This window comes from Brachycentrus maculatus, unplaced genomic scaffold, assembly GCF_059751285.1.
Source record: "Brachycentrus maculatus isolate JH-2025_06_01 unplaced genomic scaffold, ASM5975128v1 h1tg000510l, whole genome shotgun sequence".
Taxonomy (NCBI): domain Eukaryota; kingdom Metazoa; phylum Arthropoda; class Insecta; order Trichoptera; family Brachycentridae; genus Brachycentrus; species Brachycentrus maculatus.
Genome location: NW_028281256.1, coordinates 117862 through 139671, shown reverse-complemented (window position 1 = coordinate 139671; position 21810 = coordinate 117862). Strand labels below are relative to the sequence as shown.

The window sequence follows — 21810 nt, the reverse complement described above, 5'->3', positions numbered from 1 at the left end:
CAGCATTGCAAAACGCAACATTCACGGCTCAAAAACGATGCTTTGCATTTGGTGGGATCAGCAGGGAGTAATTTTTTTCAAGCTTCTCAAAGCAGGCCAAACAGTCACAGCAGAGGTTTACAAGCAGCAAATGATCAAACTGAAAACAGCAATTGAAGAAAAACGTCCAGAATACGCAGCCAGGCACGAGTTGATTCTCATTCTGCACGACAACGCGCGCCCGCATGTTGCCAAAGTGGTAAAAGAACAGATAAACTCCTTCGGCTGGAAGGTTCTGTCACACCCGCCCTACTCCCCTGACGTCGCACCATCCGATTATCATCTGTTTCGGTCCATGCAGCATGGATTATCGGGAGAAATTTACAAAAGTTATCGAGAAGTCGAGTTATGGGTTGAAAATTGGATTGCCTCAAAAGACAAGGTTTTCTTTTATAGGGGAATACGACTTCTTCCTGAAAGATGGGCCAAAGTAGTCGAGAAAGAATGGCAATACTTTGAATAAATTCTTACTTTTAAAAAAATATATATTTTCAATTCAAAATACCACAAAAAACGGCGAGAATTAATTCAACCCCCTATTATTATATACTTTTATCTATCTATATTTAAAATCACCATTACACTACGGAGGTGGACTAATAAAATTAATACATACCAACTTAATATACTTTTTGTACATATATATCAAGGAGAATTTACTTAAGCAACTAATATTTTTTTTTTTTAAGTAGTAGTAGTAATAGCAGTAGTAGAAGTAATATCAAGATTCTCGACACCATTTACTTGGTTATATTAATGATTTGGTTACCTTAGTAAAATCATGATAAAGAAAATCCTAAATTCAGTGGCCGATATGTCGATGTCAGTGTGGTTTACCCGAACCCATGTTGACCTTTCATTTAGGAGATCTAAGAAAGTGCGGCTTGGTCGGGATTTGTAGTGAGCTTCAGAGAGTATATATACTTAGGAAAGTTCAGAAAATCAGGGACTTCAAAAGCTTCTATTTTAAAGATCAAATTCGAATAAAAATATAAAAAAATACTTCTTCCTTTCAAAATTACTTATTTGTTAATTTTTCTAAATTAACTAAATAGCCATCACGCCGCTTTCGGCAAGGGTATACAGAGATAATAGAACTCCATAGCACTATATCTTTGTATGAAATCTTTGCCAATATAGTGCATCTCCTCATTCATGCCCGCCAATTATCCCAACCCCAGACCTGACCGCTTTTAAGTATTTAAATACTGGATCATACCACGTTTTCTTCATTCTTCCTCTCGGCTCCTATTTTCACTACTACATTCGCCTCAAGAATTTGTTTAAGCGTACTTTCCTCAGTCATTCGTTCCACGAGTCCAAACCATCTCATCACACATTTCATAATTCAATCGATAGTGCCTATCTCAGTCCTGTATTCTTTCCTGATGTCACCATTCGAAGATCTATCATACAAGGTTTTGCTGCATATTTGCGATTGTGCCGTTCCAACCTCTCTGCCTACCCCTTCAGTGCATTGGTGTGATGTTAGTTGCTATAGAAGTGGATTTTTTTTAAATTAAACGCTTTTAAAATACCAATTGGATTTATTTCATTACACACGATTAGTTTCAAAAACTACAGATGTTTTCACCTAGGGGTGAATATTAAAACAAGTTTTAATTTTTTAATACTCAACGTATCATTCCACAAAATTAATGCCGAATCAACTAATAAGAAAGTGGTGGTAGTTGAACATGATTCTCCTCAAATTGCAATATATTTACGATATTTTCCTGGAAAACTTCGAAATCGTATCCGAAACATATATTGGAGACTACAGAATATTGATTTCAATATTTATGGGTATTTTAAAAATATTTTTTCTAATGACCGCGGGCCGCACTTTCAGAACTCAGGCTGTAAACTAAAGGACCCCCTTCGGCCTCGAGCTTTACCTCACAGCAGACTACCAAACTTTGTGTTTGCCAGATCTGCGGTTTCGGTTTGTGTATCGGAAGGGGATGTTTGCCAAATCTATTTAGAAATTGCATGTCCGGAAGGAATTAGGACCAATCTTTGTAAGATAAATACCAATAAGTCAGTGTAGTAGCCATATTATATCTAGCGTACACATACGTATCTACTCTATAAAAGGCAGGTTATAAGGATTATGCTTCCTATTGTGAACTTTTGTCTATGTTTTAAGTATAAAAATGATAATATTGTATTTTAAATAGTTGATAAAAATAAAACTTCAAGGGCTGTGGTTTTAAACGTATATAAATGAATGCAGAATCATGAAAAATGTAAACAAATAACGTATAAATGAAGTATTTTTTTAATGTCAGATACTTAACTATTGAAGTACGATACAAAGATAGATGTTGTTAACTCGTACATACTGTTTAACGAGTTTTATCCTTCTATCATATACAACGTCGTTTAAGTCATCCATTCGAATCATGTTATCTTTCTGTAGCTTCCATGAATTTTTCGCTCTTTCTCTAGATGTTTTTGAAGGAAGATCCATGGCAATCGCCTGGTTTACAAAATGTTCTTTTGTTGCCTGGGTTACAAAATGTTCTTTTGTCGCCTGGGTTACAAAATGTACGTCTTATGTGCCCATACCGTCTCAATTGCCTTTCCTATACCTTACTATTGATGTAATATTGATATCCAGGCTTCCACGAATGCGTAAACTCTTTATTTTGTCTTTAAGGGACACTCTAGGTGACCATCTAGGCATTCGCATTTCAGCAGTAGCTAGAGAAGAAGAAGGTATTATACACCGTCCAACATTCGTACAACCTGAAGATGAAGAGAGCTGACCATCTAACAGTCTATAAAGATGATAAGTTAGAATAAAGCCTAGAAGAAGATCATAATAAAATACAAATTGAATAATACAAAAATTTTAGAGATTCCAAATTAGAACAAAAGAATGCGGGTTTGGAAAAAAAGAGAAGAATCTCACAACAAAACGCAAAAAGACAAGGTGGCGTTATCTAAAACAGAAGGACCTACAACCTGAGGACGACGAAAGCTAGCCTCAAAAGTCTACAAAGACTAAGGTCTAGAAAGTTGGGATAGAGCCAGGAAGAAGATCATAATAATAATACAATATTTATTCAAAGAGACGCCTGATTAGAATAAAAGGATGTGGATATGGAGAAAACAATAAAAATGGTATAACAAACGAGGAGGAGTGCTGATCCCAACAGTCAGTAGTTAAAACATAGTTATAAATACAAAAATTATAAGGTTTTTTTGTAGGGACGCCTGATGTGGGTATGGAAAAGGGGGAGCTTCTTAGAAAAAAAATATAAATTAACATTTCAATCGTATGAAGCCGCATCTTGCCCCTGCGTTTCTCGAGCTAATGACACAACTCAGCCTCTCAGCTCGGTCCCTAACGGGACGGGATGATAATTGCGGAGACTTAGGACTAATGACCGCATTCACCGAGTCCCGGCAGACTGCCATTAGGGCTTGCTGCACGATTTCAATTTCGCTCTTCACGAGCTCATCACACGGGGTATCGCCTCCCCCCCTCTCCTGCCCCTCCAGACTCTCCAGCCTCTCCCCTGCAACTCTCCCACGATCCCGCGGGAGAGGACGCGCGTCAAATAGCTTACAAGAGTCGATACGTCACTGAGAGATTCGTGATCTTTAATTGTTGCACCAGACTTTGAGTTTTATTGATGGCAATTGAACAGATATTTTATCAATTGTTTCGGCATTAACTTTGTGGTAAGACATGTTACAATGATTAAAGAAAACACTTGTTTTTATACCACTTGAGTTTTATTAAAGAATACCAGTTTCAGAAGCTAAACTTTCATCATTCAGGTCTGAATAATAACTAAGTTATTATTCCGACATGAATGATGGAAGTTTAGCTTCTGAAACTAGTAGTCTGTAATAAAACTCAAGTGGTATGAAAACAAGTGTTTTCTTTAATCATGGCAATTGAACAGCGTTTAAACGAACATACCCTATTTATTTGTACCAATTTTTAACTTTTTTTTCACAAAGTTTTGTATTTGTTTTATTACTTATACTAATCATTTCGTTTTTCATTATTGTTATTTTTATTTTAGATCATTTATGATTATTTTCTATTTAATCTATCTTAATTTCTAATCTCTATGTTATTTTTTTTGTAAAAGGCAGTAATGCCGTTAATAATATAAAATAATTAACAACATTTTAAGTGTGTCCAAATACTCGTTCACAAATCTGAACAAAAAATAATACCATATTAATTTATTTTTTTTGGAAAGCTTTGTTAATTAAAAATTGCTGTTAGAAAGGAATGTAAGACTGACCTAGGGATAATTGAAAGGCTTTAGTTCTATAAGGTGGCATGGACATGTGGAGCGTATGGATAACGAGTATTAAGATAGTATAGAGACTAAGACAGTATATTTGGCAGATGGTATCTGGAGAAAAGAACGAGGACGGCTAAAAGAGACTAAATCAGATATAAGCATTGTTAATTTCAAGATATGGTAATTCAACACTCTCCTTTTCATTCATCTCTCAATTGGTGTAATACCACTTAAAAACACTACGTCATGACTACATACTTATGTACATAGAACAAATTTATGAGCAGAATGTAATCAGAAAAAGGAGCAGAGGAAGACCAAGAAAAAATGTCACTATCAGGTATGTCAAATATACATATACTTGAAAGCGGCCAGGTCAGGAGTCTTAATAATCAGCGGGTATAAATGAGGAGGTATGTGAATGTGGGAGAGGCGAAGAATGTTTGCAAAGATAGAGTGGTATTGCGTTCTTTTCTCTCTGCTTATCCCTGCGGAAATGAGACGTCAGTTTGAAACGTAAATCTAAGATTAAGTACTGTTAAGTAAGTAAATCGTCTCTAATAATTCAAAATAAAAGTTATAAAATGACATAAAAAAACGTATTTTATATATCGTGGGTATACTGGCAAAAAACGTAAACTCTAAAATCCCTGTTTGAATAATCCCTGTTATTGAAAGCTTTTAGACTGAATAAAATACCCGCTTTTAAACTTAAAGCTGAATTTACTTTTAAAACCACATAAATATGACATTTCAAACTACTTAGTGTATTTTGCCAGTTTATAGAATGTTGAAAACTTTATAATATGCACCATTAGGTCAAAATTGCATATTTTCGAGTTAACGTTTTTGCCAGTTCACCCACGATATGTAGGTACTCTCATTCCTTATTTCTCACACAATTTAATATCACATTTTTTACGTGCCTTCAAACAAAAACCATTTCATTACTTGCTCGAAGTATGCAACTAAACGCTACCACGTTTGCATATAACTTGTTCATCCAATACTGAGAGTAATTCAAATAAATTTATGCAATTTGAGTTATGGCCTAACTTCGTAGACGATTTAAAGTTATACGAAACCAACTCGCAATACAGTTGAACTGGATACAGTAAAACCTCGATATAACGGACTTATTGGTTAGCTTATCTGGTGGGGAGAGTGTCTGTTAGAGCCGAAAATGTTTTAAATAGGTTTAAAACAAGTCAAAAAACTAATTTTGAAAATATTTTTTTTATTATTTTATTGAAATATTTTTTTTACAAAATACACATTTAAATATATCAAATAGTTGGTAAATATAAAAAAATATTGAAAATATAACACTTCTACCTCTCTAATAAAGTAGATATTTGTGTTTAGAGAGGGAGTTCGTTTTACATTTTTTTTTATAAACAAATAAAATTATAACAAAGTTAATTAAATGAATTTAAAAAAATCCCCGGTATGGAATTAAGGTAAAAAACAAATAAGAATAAGTTTTTTTAAATTTAGTTTTGAAGTTTTGATATTTTTTTATAGATTTTAAGTTTTCGAAAGCTTAATGAAGTGTTTTTTACCCACGTACGTATACGAACACTACTTAGACATAAAAAAAAACAATACAAAATTCAGTTTTTTATCTTCGGACACTCGTCGTGAAGTGACGTTACTGTTTGATATCGACGCGTTTGCTTTCGGTCATCCTCTTTAAAAAGAAATCAAGTTTTGTTCGCACTTTTTTTTTATAATCAACTCTCTAAAATTACGAATATTTGAACTTCATTATTTGACAAACGGTCTTTACATGTTATTAGATCGTTGAGATGTGATCTTACCACTGATAACTTCGTTTTTAGCAATATTATTTCTTCTTCTTTGCTATCTTCACATTCTTCCTCATTTTTTAGGTTCATAACTTCATCTACAATTTCACTTTCAGTCATGATATTATACCCAGGGTCTTATTCATTCACTTCTAGCCATTGCAAAACAATTTCTTCAGCTACTTCTTCTCAGGCATAATATAATCAGGATATTTTTGAAAAAAAAAGCATTTGACCGGATTTTTGTCCGTTACATAAAAAATCGTTAAAAAGATGTCCGTTATAAAAAGGTTTAACTGTATTCAGATCTCATAGCCGAAAGCTATATACTGTACTACAGTTTTTGGCTGGATTCCGCTCCGCATATGTTCAGCAAATCGACAAATGAACAACTTTTAATTTAATTTGTAGTAATTGCTAAGGGAAGTTTGCGCTAACGTAGCTCTTCAAATAACATCCAACGCAAAATGAGTTCATCAAATTACTTCCAAAGTACTTATATGTAAGACGCCGATGTCTTCGTTCTTAGCGAGTATCTTTGCCTAGAATTTTCACTCATGAGTTACATGAAATTCTAGAAACTTTGAGGCGGGACATTTGATAGACCACAAGTGATTTTTTTTGAAACCCAGCTATCATTGATTTTTTTCTTAAAATGTAGTTTTTGTATTGAAAAAATAAGTTTTTCTTCGACATAAATAAACGGGTTTGAAAAGAAAACAGCAATTGACTTTTGAAAAAATGAAGCTTGTAGTGGCGTTCCATCCTTTTTGCCTACCCCTGTAGAGGAATGGCTTGATGGAAATAGTAATTCTTTATGGTTTAGGTCCAATATATGATAAATCGCAACTTAATTTTCTTTGAACCCAGCTTAATGTAACATAATTAAAGTTGTAGCCTAAAACAGCGTTTTTGTATTGAAAAAATGAGTTTTTCTTCGGAATAAATAAATGGCGTTAAGATATGACTTATTGAAAGGTGAGGAGTCAAAAAAAAGTTAATGTTCAGAAACTTAGTTACAAATTTATATTAAAATTTAACTTTTATTTTATAGTTAACAAGTTAATAATAAATAATAATAAAAAACTTTTTAAATATTTGACTCTAAACTTGTGCTGCTTTGGAAAACAAGATACGACATTTTAAGTTTTATCAAGCCTTTCCCAAAACTGTCGTAAAGTCGCCATGTTGGTTTTTCTGTCCTCTGTTTTATCGTCGGAATTTTGCATTAAAATAATAAAGGAATACTTAATATTTCTTTACACATACATTGAACATTGTAACTTTAAAGTTTGTCTTTTCAGTTTTGCGTTAAATGATGCACAAGCCATTTAACCTGAAATCTCTTGGTTCCATCTCGCGGCGCTTCCCGACACTAAACTTGTCACTAAACCTCGCCAGATAACACTAAAACTTCACTGGAAAACCATTACCCCTTTATTTCAATAGTAAAACTAGCGCACGATACACTATTCACGTTAATCGCTTCAGCTAACACGAGGAATAATGTTATATCGACGTTCATGAATATGATGCGCGGTGAATACCGATGCTGTTTTCCGTCATGGGGGAAATGAGACATATCGCTCACTCCTTTCACTTGTCAATTTTCAATTGTGTATGTTTTTGGAATGCCCAGAAAATGTATTATATCCCAGCAAAAGCGGCATATTTTTAACTTAATATTTACCCGCTACAGGGCAGAAAGTGTTATTTTTGCATTGTGAAGAAAAGGTATTGTTGAATTATGTATTTTATAATACCCTAAATATTTTTCAAATGGAGTAAAATCATTCAGATTTTACCTAAAAAGATCTGTTGCACAATAAATATCAGTGGCTTGATATTGATTTTAAATACATTTTATTATATTTTTAAACTGTAAAAACGATCTCCTGAAAAATCACGTTTTTTGATATATGACGTTGTTGAAAGGAGTGAGCGATATACACGTACAAACCAATTTCATATATGGTGGAACTATCATTTCTAACTAACTAATTAACAAACTAACTATCACCATCACGTCACTTCTCCTCATGGGTAGGCAGAGAGAATAGAACGCTACACCAATCTGGATTTGAAAACAATTTGACGCGCGCTGAATACCGATGCTATTTTCTGTCATAGGGATAATGAGACATATACTCGTATAAACTCATTACATCTATGTTATAACTATCATACTCCCACTAACTACAACGCCCCTTAAACCCTTTTAATCTAAAAAGTTTCACTTCTAACGTACAAAAGTCTCACGTGTATTTCTTTTTAGACCGACATCGTGTTTATCAACTAAATTAATGAATTTTTGGATAAACTTTTGCGTTGTTAATTTAAACGAAAGTTGGCAAAAAAATATGAAGGGTGAAGTTTCTAATTTGTTAAAAGGCTCCTTTATTCCTCTATTACATGCTTCGCAAGTATCGCATTGGGGCGAACGTTTTTCCATTAGTCTAATAACAGTTCAAAATTTCACAGCAAGTTTTTCATCCGAACAGTGATATCTCGTTGAAAAATTGGAAACGTAGCTTTTTGGTTGGTTTCATTGGAAAACTCAATATTAAGCTTTCAAAAGTTCTTTTATATTCCTGGATATCATTGAGCGAACTTAATATTTTGAAGTCTAGGCATATGCAGTGCTTACGACTTTTTATAGACTGGTTAATTGATCATTCACCATTCCACCCATGATTGACGACCATGCAATTCAATTTTTGGAACTCTTAGTTATATAATATATCTCATGACATTCTTTAATTGAGTTATCAATCGCAATCTATGATTGGATTTAGAAAACTTTTATTAGGCAGAGACCCTTTTATTTGTATGCAATATCCGAACCAGGGTTATTTCACTTGACCAGCCAGATTGACAGTTCGTATGCTCTGTTAATGCCTAGACTTTCATGTTCTTCATCTTTGTTGAGAATTGTAAATGTAAAAAATAACTCCTAATCGTAAAACCCCTGATTTGTTAACAAGCATTTGAACATACCCAAAATGTTGTAAAATAACTGGTCAATAATCGGTGCCCAGTGTGTAAAATAATCCTGTTAGGATCTTAGATACACCTAAGGGTAACTGCTAAATAAAAACTTTTTCGAACCAATAATAGATGCTGCCGTGAACGTAAACTTGAAGCGACACAAGATTTATGATAAATGTACGAGTTCCAAAAACTTGAGTAGTGTGGTTGTCAATCATTTGCAACAGTCACCATTCTGGTGACTGTTGCAAATGATCAAATGTGTAAAGTGACCACTTAACTAGGTCAAAAACTTCTGCGTCTACATTGATATATCAATATAGACGCAGAAGGAAAAAAAGGAAACATATTTTTATAAAACAAGGTTATAAGCTTTGTAATCCAGACTTCCTGACTGACGGTCCTAATATACAATTAAAAGTACTAAGGTAATAGTTTTGACATGTGCAATAATAATTTACGAGAAATAACAATAACACTGGCCAACAATGATTTTGTAACTGAAATTTTGATGATTGATTTGGACTAAGTTAATCGTTCTTACTCAAAGTCTATATGGTGACAAGCTTGTATCACGTCAAGTTTTGATGTTAGTCATATTATTGTTTATATGGACCCCATACGTTAAAACCGTAATATAGGATGGTATCTAGACTTTAGTCTAAGGTCTAAGGGATTCAAAAAAAGGATTGATAATTATGGAGTAACAGTGAAAATATATTAACTTATCAATATTGAATACGATAGCATTATATGTTCGTATATATTATATTTGTACATAAATAATAAGATAAACGTTAGTCAATATCAGAATAAAAAATATCCATAACTAAAAAATCTGACGTGCTACATTTTTATTGCTTTCGTTTTTAAATTCAGCTATGCAAAGTGCATAAAGATCAGGTATTTTCATGCCAGTTACAAAATAAAATTTGTAAATTGTTGGCCAGTGTAAATTGGGCCATGTAGGTATGATTACTTATATTCATTTCAGGGAAGAAATAATTCATTGGCATGGTTTTATGAGACTATCAATGTTTTTAGAGCTTAAGACAAAAGTTTATAATATTATTCCATATTCTTCTTCATCTATGTTGTTGAGATGCCATAACTTTGGGAATACAAAAAGCTTGTACTTACATGCGACTTCCACGAAAGCTGGCTGGCTCCTGATCTGACCACGTCCGGTCCACGCTATACAGTGACACTGAAAGCGCTCCTTGTCGAAGTATTCTTCGACTTGGTTCCGGGTGATGTTGCATTCTGCCTCCACATTTCTCACTCCGGACTGCGGGTCCACGAATTCACTTTGAGATGATCCAGAAAATCTCTTACCGTTGCACTTAAAGTAGACCTATGGAGAAAAATAATTCAATTGGTTATTGTTGGATAGAAGGAACATACAACAACGCATTAAACTCTTTCAAAATAATTCAGAGAACAAAAATTAAAGTCAGATTTTTTAACTTATTCAACAAAACCATTATTTTCAACATTCCAAGTCCCTTATGTAGAAACCATTAAAATACAGCAATTCAACTATTAAAGGGTGATAAATATTTAAATGTTAAGCAAAGTTCTTTGAGATTCTCAATTGATTTTGCAATAGCAAAATGCAGTATCAAAAAATTCCAACAAAACTTTAAATATTTGGGAACCAAATATTTCATTAACCTTCCTACAGATATAAAAAAAAGAAAATATTCAAATTACAAAAATAAGTTAAATGCCTTTTAAACTGGTAATTGAAAAAAAAAATACAAGTATAAATATAAATATATATATATATATATATATATATATATATATATATATATATATATATATATATATATATATATATACATATATATATATATATATATATATATATATATATATATATATATATATATATATATATATATATATATATACATATATATGTAGAAATTTAGTGCAAATTGTAATACTCGTGTTTTCGGAACTGTATTGAATGAAAAAATATATAAAATAAAGTTGTGTTTATTGAAATTTATAGATAAAAACATAATAAATATGGTCAATAAGAGATCTGGAAAAGATGGTTTTTGAGTTCCGATCGAAATTCAACAAAATTTTAGATAGATCTCAGATTCGAGGGTATGATGTGGTGAAGTCAGCGAAATGCCAAGTCTGGGATGCTCAGAGATGCTCAGAGTTCCATTTTCATTCAAATAGAAAACAAAAGATGCTTTAACATAATGAATATTTTACCTGTAGCGCATTTGCTGCCCTGCATTGTAGATTTGCTGCTTTGTTCTTGACCACGTATGTATCCTTTGGTTCCAGCAGAAATATAGGCAAATTATCTGATATGGTGTGAAGGTGATCATTTCCGGGAGAAATATCTCCGTCTTCATAATTCTTTCCCAGGTCATTTTTCTTTATGGATACCAAAGGTTCTTTCCCATCATAGTTATCATAGTCGAAGTCTTCGTCGTCATCCTGCTCTGGTTCTTCGAGGTGGAATGTGTGATTGGGATTGTAGGGATCGTAGGCTTCAGGGTGTAAGCTTGCAGGATCTTGGACAACGTTGGCCTCGTTGCTTCTCTCTATCGGAGGTAATGTGGTGGATGACGTGTTCCGGGTGTCTAAGGAATCTTCATCAGTGCCTAAAATGTCACCTATGAAAAATGCAAGTGAATCAAAAATGTTTTAAAAAAAACTAATAAACCATCGCACTACTTCCCCGCAGGTAGGCAGAAAGAATCAAACGCTACACCACTCTCATTCTGTCTTTTTGCAAACATTCTTCGCCCCTTCCACATTCATACATCTCCTCATACATACATACCCGCCAATTATTCCGACTTTTGACTGACCACGTTTTATTATATTTTATACATGATCATGCCGATTTTTGGTTAGTCTTCCTATTCTTCTATTTCCAACTACATCCTCTTCATAAATTTATTTGACTGTTCTTTCTTTGATTCACACGCCCAAACCATCCCAACATACTTTCTTTTTCTTTTTTAATGTTATCGATAATGCTTAATCTCAGTCTTGCATTATTTCTTTTTTTCACCATTTGAACATCTATCATCATCGTGCTGGCGAATATTTTTCTGGGGATCTCATTTCGACTGCATATAGTCAACTTTTATCCTTGATTTCAAACACCTAGCATCATTTTTATACATTAGGGTTGAAGAGAACAAGATTTGGGATGATTCCCAGGATTAGGCAAATGCGACGAAGGAGCTAAAAGACATCACAAAAGAAGCATCCTAGGACTATTTCCAAATGTGGAAATACCTTTTGGATAAGTGTTTACGACGAGGAGATGAATATTTTGAAGGGGACCCAGACATGTTACTTCTAAATAAAGTACATTTTGTTTTATGACAAACAGGCCAAGTATTTTGAAATAAAATTAAATGAGACGTATTTAGAGAGTCTGCATATATTTGATTGCGTATACATACAGGAGAATGTGACCAAGTGCATTTTTTACAAAAACGTTATTATTGATTATTTGATAACTTTTTTTTATTTTTTGCCAAGCAAAAGTGATTTAAATGGCCCTCCTGAACATTTTACGTTTTGTAGTTGGTCACTTTCTCCTGTACGACTACGATATATACAATCGTGACCAAACAACATCAAAAATGCGACGCGGTTCCACGTAGATGCGCCAAATTAATCATTTTAAAACTTGTTATTCAAATGTCAAAAAGCAATCGAGCTTTTATCAGAACATTGCCCGTGAAGTGTTACATGATTAATTAAAGTCCGGCAAAGCACGATAAAACAACAATAAAATAGGCTTTATCCAAGGGAGCTTCCAGCACTTTGGCTGTATCCGTCCGCCCGTTTGATGCGTCCATTTATCACGGGCCAATGTTTTTAGGTGACCACCCATGGACCTGATAAATTGACTAGACTGTATGCCTACGTCACAAACATGCGATCTCCATGCACCGTCACGCACAAAACGTTTGTATTCATTTCGCGAACATCTTTTTTTTAATGAAAACAAATCATGGCTGGAATAGACGAAAGTGAAACGACTATTTATCAAACCAATTTCAATCAGTTTTTTTTAAATATGTATTTTTAGATGGATATAGTTGCATTTATTATTTACCTTGCTTATTATGTACAAGGTTTGTATTTCATTAAGTGGGTTTTTGTTTCTTATGTTTTGTAACATTTTTTTTTATCTGTGTTGGGAACAGAAGGTATAAGGTAGAAGGTAATATATTGTGGGTCAATCAGGAACTTGTCAGTATTTGCTCATTGCTAGGCGGAAACTCGTAAAACTCCTCAGGAGAAGTCGAACTGTCGTCAACAGACCTTCCAGTCCACTAGAAGATGGTTTGGCATTTTTTATCATAGCTTGGTTCATGGTACCAATGTCCTTCTGTCAGTTACTAACTCATCGCTGTAGTACATTTTGTAGGCAGTATTATTCTGTCATTACTGTGGCACAGTCTAGTCAAATGGAAAATACAAAATATTTTTATCACATATATCTAGACTAACTAACTAACCACAACACCGTTTTTCCGCAAGAGTAGGCAGAGAGGATGGATCGGCACATTCGTCTGTATTGACATACACTCTTAGCCTTCTCCCATCCATATATCTAGTCATACATGCCCTCCGATTACGAAGACTTTTGACACTACTAGATTTAGGTTCTGATTGATCTGGTCATGCCAAGTCTTTTTTGGCTGACCTCGTTCTGTTCTCTTCTTTACATTTGCTACATATACTGCTTAGTCATTTTCTCGCCATCCATTAGCTCCACATGTCCACATCGCCGAAAAGGACTTGTTTTAATCTTTTCAATCATCCCTAGTTTAGCCTTATATTTATTTCTTATATGTATCTTCATTTTCAATTCTGTCATACAACAATTTTTCATACGTTCATCTGAGGAATACATTGCACTTTTCAACGGCGTTCACTCTGCGTTCTTTCATCTTTCTTTTACCAATTATATGTTTCGCTTCCATACATCAATGTCGGTACTAGTACTACTCTCCGTTGTTAACTGCCAGTTTACCTTCCGTGGACATATTTTTATTTGCAATCACTCTATCCAAAGCACCATTTATTTATACTTTTGTAATTTACAGTACCTACTCAAATGCCCTTATTCAATTTTTTGCATTCACTCTTCCCTTGATATATGTATCCACCTTTTCACTAAATTAAAATACACTTTCTGGATATAATTATATTGTTGAAAAATAGCTGAAAAAATACTAAATAAAATATTACCATTTTCGTTGTCATCCTGTGGCGCCGCTTTGGCGCCTTCAGCTATTAGCGCCGCGAGTAGCACCAAAAGTAGCACCAACTTCATGCTGCCTCAGCACAAAACCCACTTCACTTCAGCACAAAACGCCCTCGGATTACAAAACAAATCTCGCTCTCCAACTTTCAACTCCTCCTAAGAACCGGCACATTTTTAATATTCCACTTCAGCACTTTTGAACACCTTCGCGAGTATGCTTGTTACACGCATTTACCTCTTATACCACGCTAATGCAATAGGTTATTTTTGGCAACCTATGTATATGAAATACACCTAACACTACAACGGTAAATACTGCACGATTTTTCACTGAACTTTTGTTCACGACACCCTATTGTTTTCATTACCTCCTGGTAGTATTTTCAAATGTTGTTAGTCTGAAAAAAAAAGCACACAAATTAGTACAATAATTGGAAAATAACAATTACTTTTAAATTACGTTTTTTAATTTATCCCTCAATATAGATTTATAAGAAAATTGGTATAGCTTTATACTCGTATAACAATCACCAATGATTGACAATTATATTACAAGACAAACCAAAGTTTTTTTACTAAGTTTAGTTTTTTACTAGTAAAACAAAACATTAAAATATATAAACTAAGCAAGCCAATTATAGTTAACCACAGAAACATAAAAATTAGTAAAAAATATTTAGTGTAGATCTAGCAAATAAACACGTATTTATGAGAGAAAATGCGTGTAAAAGGGTGTGTGTGTGTATAAACGTATGCACCGTTCTGTTTATTTATTATAAACTTTAAGTACAGAAAATAATTAAGTACAATGGCGGTAAAGTACAATTTTCCAACCAACCCAAAACAGACTAGTGATATTGATCAAAACATTTGATACCATATATAGCTGTTTGCAATCAGAGGGTAGATAGTACTTGAACATTTAAAATAAAACATTGATCACAAATTGATAATTATAAGGAAGGCAAAGGAAAAAGAGAGTTAAGTTCTTTTTATATCTAGTACAAAACTTTTTATGTAAAAAATAATCATCCTTTTTAGTTATGTTGTAATGCATTGCTTAAAATTTGATTAAAACTTACAATTTATACGCAGACGGTAAAAACTAAGTTTTAACTTGGAACGAACGTAAACACTACTAACAAATAAGAACTATGAACCAAGAAGCAACTGAGCAACAAAATACAATGCTTTTAGGGTTCGTGTATGTCGAGACGGGGGGCCACGCTAACTAAATATACCTGACCCAACCGAAAACCCCATAGGCCCTATTCCCACAAACCCCTAGCCCTGTCTCTCTCGATCTTCATATTTCCTCTCGCACGCAGTCATATGTCATTTTTTTACAAAGGTTCGGTTATAAGCGTCTTGTGCATTATTGAATATTTGTTACAGTGTTTCTCAAAATCGATCATAATTTTTGGAAATTCACAATTTTTTTAGTGTCCAAATACTTGTTCAAAAAATTAGGTTTTCTCAACTTCTGAGTTATTTCTACATGTAAAAATAACTATGAAGTGGAGAAAACTAAGAAAAAAAAAGTGAAGAGTGTGTGTGTGTGCGAGGAAGTGAGTAAAAGGGTAAGGGTATAGTATAAAAAATGGAATATGCAGGAAGGAAAAGGAAAGGAGACGAATATTTTATTAAATCTTTATAAAATTAAGTAACTCTCTTTTCACCACTTTTTTTATTAATAAAATTCAACCATACATTGTCAACAATACGTATTCTATACAATACATTGTCAATTCAACAATACATTGTCATCATCAGGGTTTATATTAAATCAAAAACATTAAAATACTTTCACCAAAAACTTCAACACACTCCATAAAAATCCTAAATGTTATTTTTATATTATTTAAATGTTATTTTTAAAACTACATAAAAATAACATTTAGGATTTTTATGGAGTGTGTGGAAGTTTTTGTTGAAAGTATTTTAATGTTTTTGATTTAAAATAAACCCTGATGATGACAATGTATTGTTGAAACCAGTAGGTTGAATTGTATTAAGAAAAACAGTCGTGACAACAAAGTTAATTAATTTTATAAAGATATCATAAAATGTACCACAAAGTATCTGCGAAAAACATTCAAGAAACTAATATTTTATTATTTTATTTTTATTTTTTATTTTTATCCGTGGGAACTAACACAAAAGTAGGAGAAGCTGAAGTCATTATTAAAATGTATATTGTGGGATTTTAAGAAGTAGTGGTATTTACATGATAAATCTTGAAAAAAAAAACGAAGTTATATAAAAAATTCCTAATCTAATAATAATATGTATAATAAATATTGTATAATAGGCCTGAATACGAAAAGCCCAAAAAAGAGCTCGTATTGCTGTTAGTAATGCTATCATTTCATCGTAATCAACACACGATAAACCTCATTGAGCTGTTTACATGTCAGATTCAGCTATTTGTTCCGGATTAATCTTGCGGAAATGATTCGATAATTACTTATATATTTAATCATTGTACATACTTCCTATAAATGACCCGAAAAGGTTTTCAGTGACTGACAATTTAATTTAAAACCTTCTTTAAAGAATTGAAATGAACTAATGATGGCAGTTTAGTTCAAAATATCATTTTCAGTTAAGATTAGTTCAGTTCCATGCAAAAAAAATTACGCTTACTATTTATAGTAAGTAATAAATCTTGTTATGTTACAAAGTGAAAAGGGTATCCACAACATTTTGATTGTGTCCAAATACTTGTTTACAATCTGGATTTTCTCAATTTACAAGTTTTTTCCATATTTTGACATTTTGACATTCAATTTACCAAGCCTAAGACAGTCTTAAGCCCTGTAAATGCCCAGACTTCCATATTCTTCTTGTAAAACATACTCCTGAGTTGAGAAACTCAGATTAATGAACAAGGATTTGGACACACCCAAAATGTTATAAAATAACTGTTCGAATTGTTTCTGCATAAAAATTAAATATCATGTTTTCAGGAATCTCCCAGCATATAAAATAATCCGGTTTGAATGTTGGATGCATTTACGGGTCTCAGCTAATCAAAAGATTCCCAAACATGAATCGACACGAAATTTATGATATGTGTAAAAATAGATAAAAACGACAAAAAACGTACCTACACAAAAAGAACTCCACCGACAAGACACACGAGGAGGCTCGATGTGTCTCTTCAAAAAAAAAATTTAATTTGCTTATAATTTTTGTTTTGTATGAATGTATACAATTTATGTAAATAAAAAATTAAAATAATAAAACATATTCGCCAATTAAATAGCCCCGCACAATTCTGATGCAGTCCCTAAAAAGTAACGGTTGTAGAATCGCTGTTTTATGGTTTAAGGGCGTAACATGTCCCTCGTAGCACCGATCCCCACAATGCGGCGGGTAGAAGAGCTGCCAGCAACAAGAAGCAACAATCGAACAAGTCAGACTCAAACAATAATCTTATTATTAGCGTGTCTCCTGAGCCGACGATGAAATGGACCATGTTGTGCAGAAACTATCCAACCTACCATTGACAAAATTTGACTGTTTGATGAATGCTACGTCAACACCAAGTAAGAGTTCCAAAATTTTCAATCTACACTCACAAATTGCCTACATATTCAAGGAATAAATTTGTTAGAAATAAAAAAAATTATATAAAGTACTAGAATTAAGGATGAAATAAGACAGACAGCCATTTAAAAAACAGATACGCAAAATCTTAACAAAATTATGTATCCGTACAAGGGTTGTAAATGTATGATGAGATGCCTGAATGTATTAAGAATGAATACAGAAATAGAAATAAGTTTAAAATAAATGTTTTGTATACTGTAAAAAAATGTAAATAATAATAATAATAATAATAATAACTCTTTATTCCAGCTTGACTAAGTAAAACATGAATCATATTTAAAATGATGGAAACTAAATGTAGAAAATAGTTAGTATTAAATGCAATATGAGCTAACCAAAGAAATAAATCAAATAAAAATTAATTGTAGTAGTAGTAGCTGAATATGATACACAAAATAATGCTTCTTTGTGGTAATATGGTGGTCCTCACCAAAACGTTACATTTCCATTTTAAATGATTTTAAGTAATCAGGAATTGTAGCTTATAAAATTGTTACGATTTGGTGCGATTTAATGATTTCATATTGGTTTAACACGATTGGTCACGATTTGTAGCAACTTTAATTAAGATACAACATTTTGAGTGTGTCCAAATACTTGTTCACAAAATCTGGATTATCTCCAATTACAGGAGTTATTTAAGTTATTTAGTTAGTTAAGGTTTCTAAATTGGTTCATAAATACAGAACTTCCAAGAATTTGAGTAGTGTGGTTGTCAATGATGGGTAGAATTGGTGAATGTTACACGTGTGTAAAATGATCACTTAAACCAGCCTATGACGGTCGTCAGCCCCGTAAATGCCCAGACTTCCATATTCTTCTTCATCTTTTCAATTAAGATTTTTTTTTATAATTAAACACTTGAATATACCACTTAATGAGTTTTATTTTTATATACGACAGTTTCGAAAACTTAGAGATGTTTTCATCTACTGCTAAAAATAAAGTTTTAATTTTTACCAGTAGATGAAAACATCGGTATGTTTTCGAAACTAGTCGTATATAAAAATAAAAATCATCAAGTGGTATATTCAAGTTTTTTTTTTTAATTATCAATTTGTCACTCCACAAAGTTAATGCCGAATCAATAAATAATACTTTAATTAAGATTTTGATAGAATACAGCAAACATAACAGATTTGCATTTATGGGATTTTTTGTGTAATATTGGAAATGTAACTCTTTGGTGAGGACCTCCACAAATGTTACTTCCACCATACGACTTTTTTTTAATTTTTAAAACTTTCAAATGAAATTTCAAGGTTGCCCAATTGTGGGATGGATGGTTTCTGTATAACAAAGTCCGATTGAGACCTCCGCAAAACGCTTTGTTGGATGCTACTCTAAATAACTGCGAATAGTACCTTTGGTGGGTGGACAATGGGAACAGTTAAGAGTCTTCACAATACGTTATGCATTAGAGACTTCGGCTTTTAAGCTCAACCGCAGATCATTGCTCTGAAAGGCATCACAATACAAAGTAATAATGTGCAGTAAGTTTTGAGCGATTCCTCATACTTTTTCCTAGTAAGGTTATTTTTTCTATAGTACATAGCATAAGTTATGGTCAGTAAAAAAAAACGGAAAGCGCTCTTGATACGATGTTTTATAAAAAATGAAGCTTTACACATTAACTGCATTTATTATTTTTTATTTCATTTAAATGCTTACAAAAATATTTATTCATGTTTATAATAATAATATTTATAATATTTATTCAATATTACCCTAGACTGGTACCTGAAACAAAGGGCTGATCACCTTTCCTTCATGTGTAAACGATCAAGATAACACTGGGTTTATGTGAACCAGTGCCCTATGCACCATTGGGTTGCTGATAAGGGTTTTATTATTATTTATTATTATTAAATGTTTAAAATGAAAATATGCATTTACGTATTATATATTTGTTTTTTTTCATACTTAATCATATTTCTGATACGTCCTTTCATGTGTGAATTCTTGGCATCATCTATGGGAGATTTGAGGAAGCTTTTTATTTATCAGTAATTTTCACGAATAATTTCCAATTTAAAAGATTTTCCATTTTCTACTTCGATCAATATTAAAACTATTTTATTAGGAGATGTTGAGATGGTTCGGGCATGTGGAACGTATGAGTGAGAAAAGAACGGTAAAACAAAATGATGAGGATAGTTTTGTTGGAAAAAGAAGCAGAAGGAGACCGAGGAAAACTTGGCTCGGCAAGGAATGTCAAATATTTTAAAGCAGCCGGGTCAGGAGTCGGAATATGAGAAGATGCATGAATGCGGAGGAGGCGAATAATATTCGCAAACACAGAGTGGGGTGGCGTTCTATTTTCGCTACCTACCCGTACAGAGAGGTGGCGTGATGGTTAGTTAGTTATTAGGAGACGAATTGTACGTGAGATTTTCTCGAACTTGTAGTCGCCTGAAAATATCGATTATTTTTTTTTTAATGTTACACTTGTTCTCGTATAAAGTGAACACTTAAATTAGCTTAAGGCAGGCTCTAAACCTTGTAAATTCCTAGTATTATCCATCTTGAGAAACTAATAATATTTTTTTTTAAACTCCCTTCTAACCCTCATCCGCACCCAATGGTGCATAGGGCACTGCATCATATAAACGCAGTGTTATCTTGATCGTCAACACATGAATGAAAGGTGCTCAGCCCTCTGCTTCAGGTACCAGTCCAGGGTAATATTGAATAAATATCAGAGTGAAAAAAATCACTTATATTTATTTGACCCCTTCCCCTTTGGGAATCGAACCCGAGATCTCTAGAACGGTAGCCGAGCGTGCTGACCATTACACTACGGAGGCGAACAAAAAAAAATAACATAAAAATACTAGAAGATTTACATACAAATAAGTAAGTATGTACCATAGTCTAAATTTTCGGTTTATTTTTTCCTTTGTACAATTCTTGAATGTACCTACCTCCTTTATTTTTCATTCAATAAACTTATTTGTACTACATTTTAAATTCTTATTCACTAAGCAGTCTTGCATAACGTTTTTACAAATGTATTTTTTTCTTCTTCGTGTATAGGAATATGACCGCATACATACTGGGTCATTCATCTGGACGGCAGATGTTCCCTTACAAAGTGTTTGACCATTATTGACTAACAAAAAAATCTTGGATGCATTAGAGATCAAATTTCCATGTCTGAATGCGAGTCTGGGTACACTCACAGTTATTTTTTTTAATTATTATCATTTCATGCAAAATTGTTAAGGGGAAAAGAGAAGATGTACATTCTTTAGCTTGGGGCAGTGATCACCAAACTTTTTTGACGGCGTACCCTTAACACGAAAATAATCTTAAATTTTACTCCCTTTTTTTACATATGTTCTAACTAACTTACCATCACACCGCTTCCCAGCAAGAGTAGGCAAAGATAATGGAGCCCCATACCATTTTGTCTTTGCAAACATTATTCACCTCTTCCACATTCATGCATCTTCTCATATATACCCGACGATTATTTTACCCGACCACTTTCAATTTCATATTTGGCATACCTGATTGTGCCAATTTTTTATCGGTTTTCCTTTTCTTCTTTTTCCAACTATATTCGCCTGATAAATTTGTTTTACCGTTCTTTCCTCAACACACCTTTCTTAATTTTATCTATAATGCTCATCTCAGTCTTGCTTTTTTTTCCTTTTCTCAAAATTCGAACATCTATCACGCATCGTATACATCTTCTAAAATTCGCCCAACCTGACAATTGTGTCGGGTTGTAGTCCCGTGGCTAGTGTCGCGGACTCTTGAGTCAGAGTTTCTCGGTTCGAACCCACTCTACCACAATTTTATACCTTTTTCT

At 33.0% G+C, this 21810-nt stretch overlaps 1 protein-coding gene across 1 annotated transcript in view; it reads right to left on the bottom strand.

Moving 5' to 3' along the window:
• LOC148301869 (netrin receptor UNC5B-like) overlaps positions 1–21810 on the bottom strand; it is a 71879-nt gene that overhangs the window by 31834 nt on the left and 18235 nt on the right. The window contains exons 2-4 of the mRNA XM_088272574.1: positions 14363–14776; positions 11345–11754; positions 10250–10463 (exon numbers count right to left, since the gene is read on the bottom strand). Coding sequence (XP_088128700.1) covers positions 10250–10463; positions 11345–11754; positions 14363–14447 — 709 coding nt within the window. The 5' untranslated portion in view covers positions 14448–14776. The remainder of the gene's footprint in view (positions 1–10249; positions 10464–11344; positions 11755–14362; positions 14777–21810) is intronic.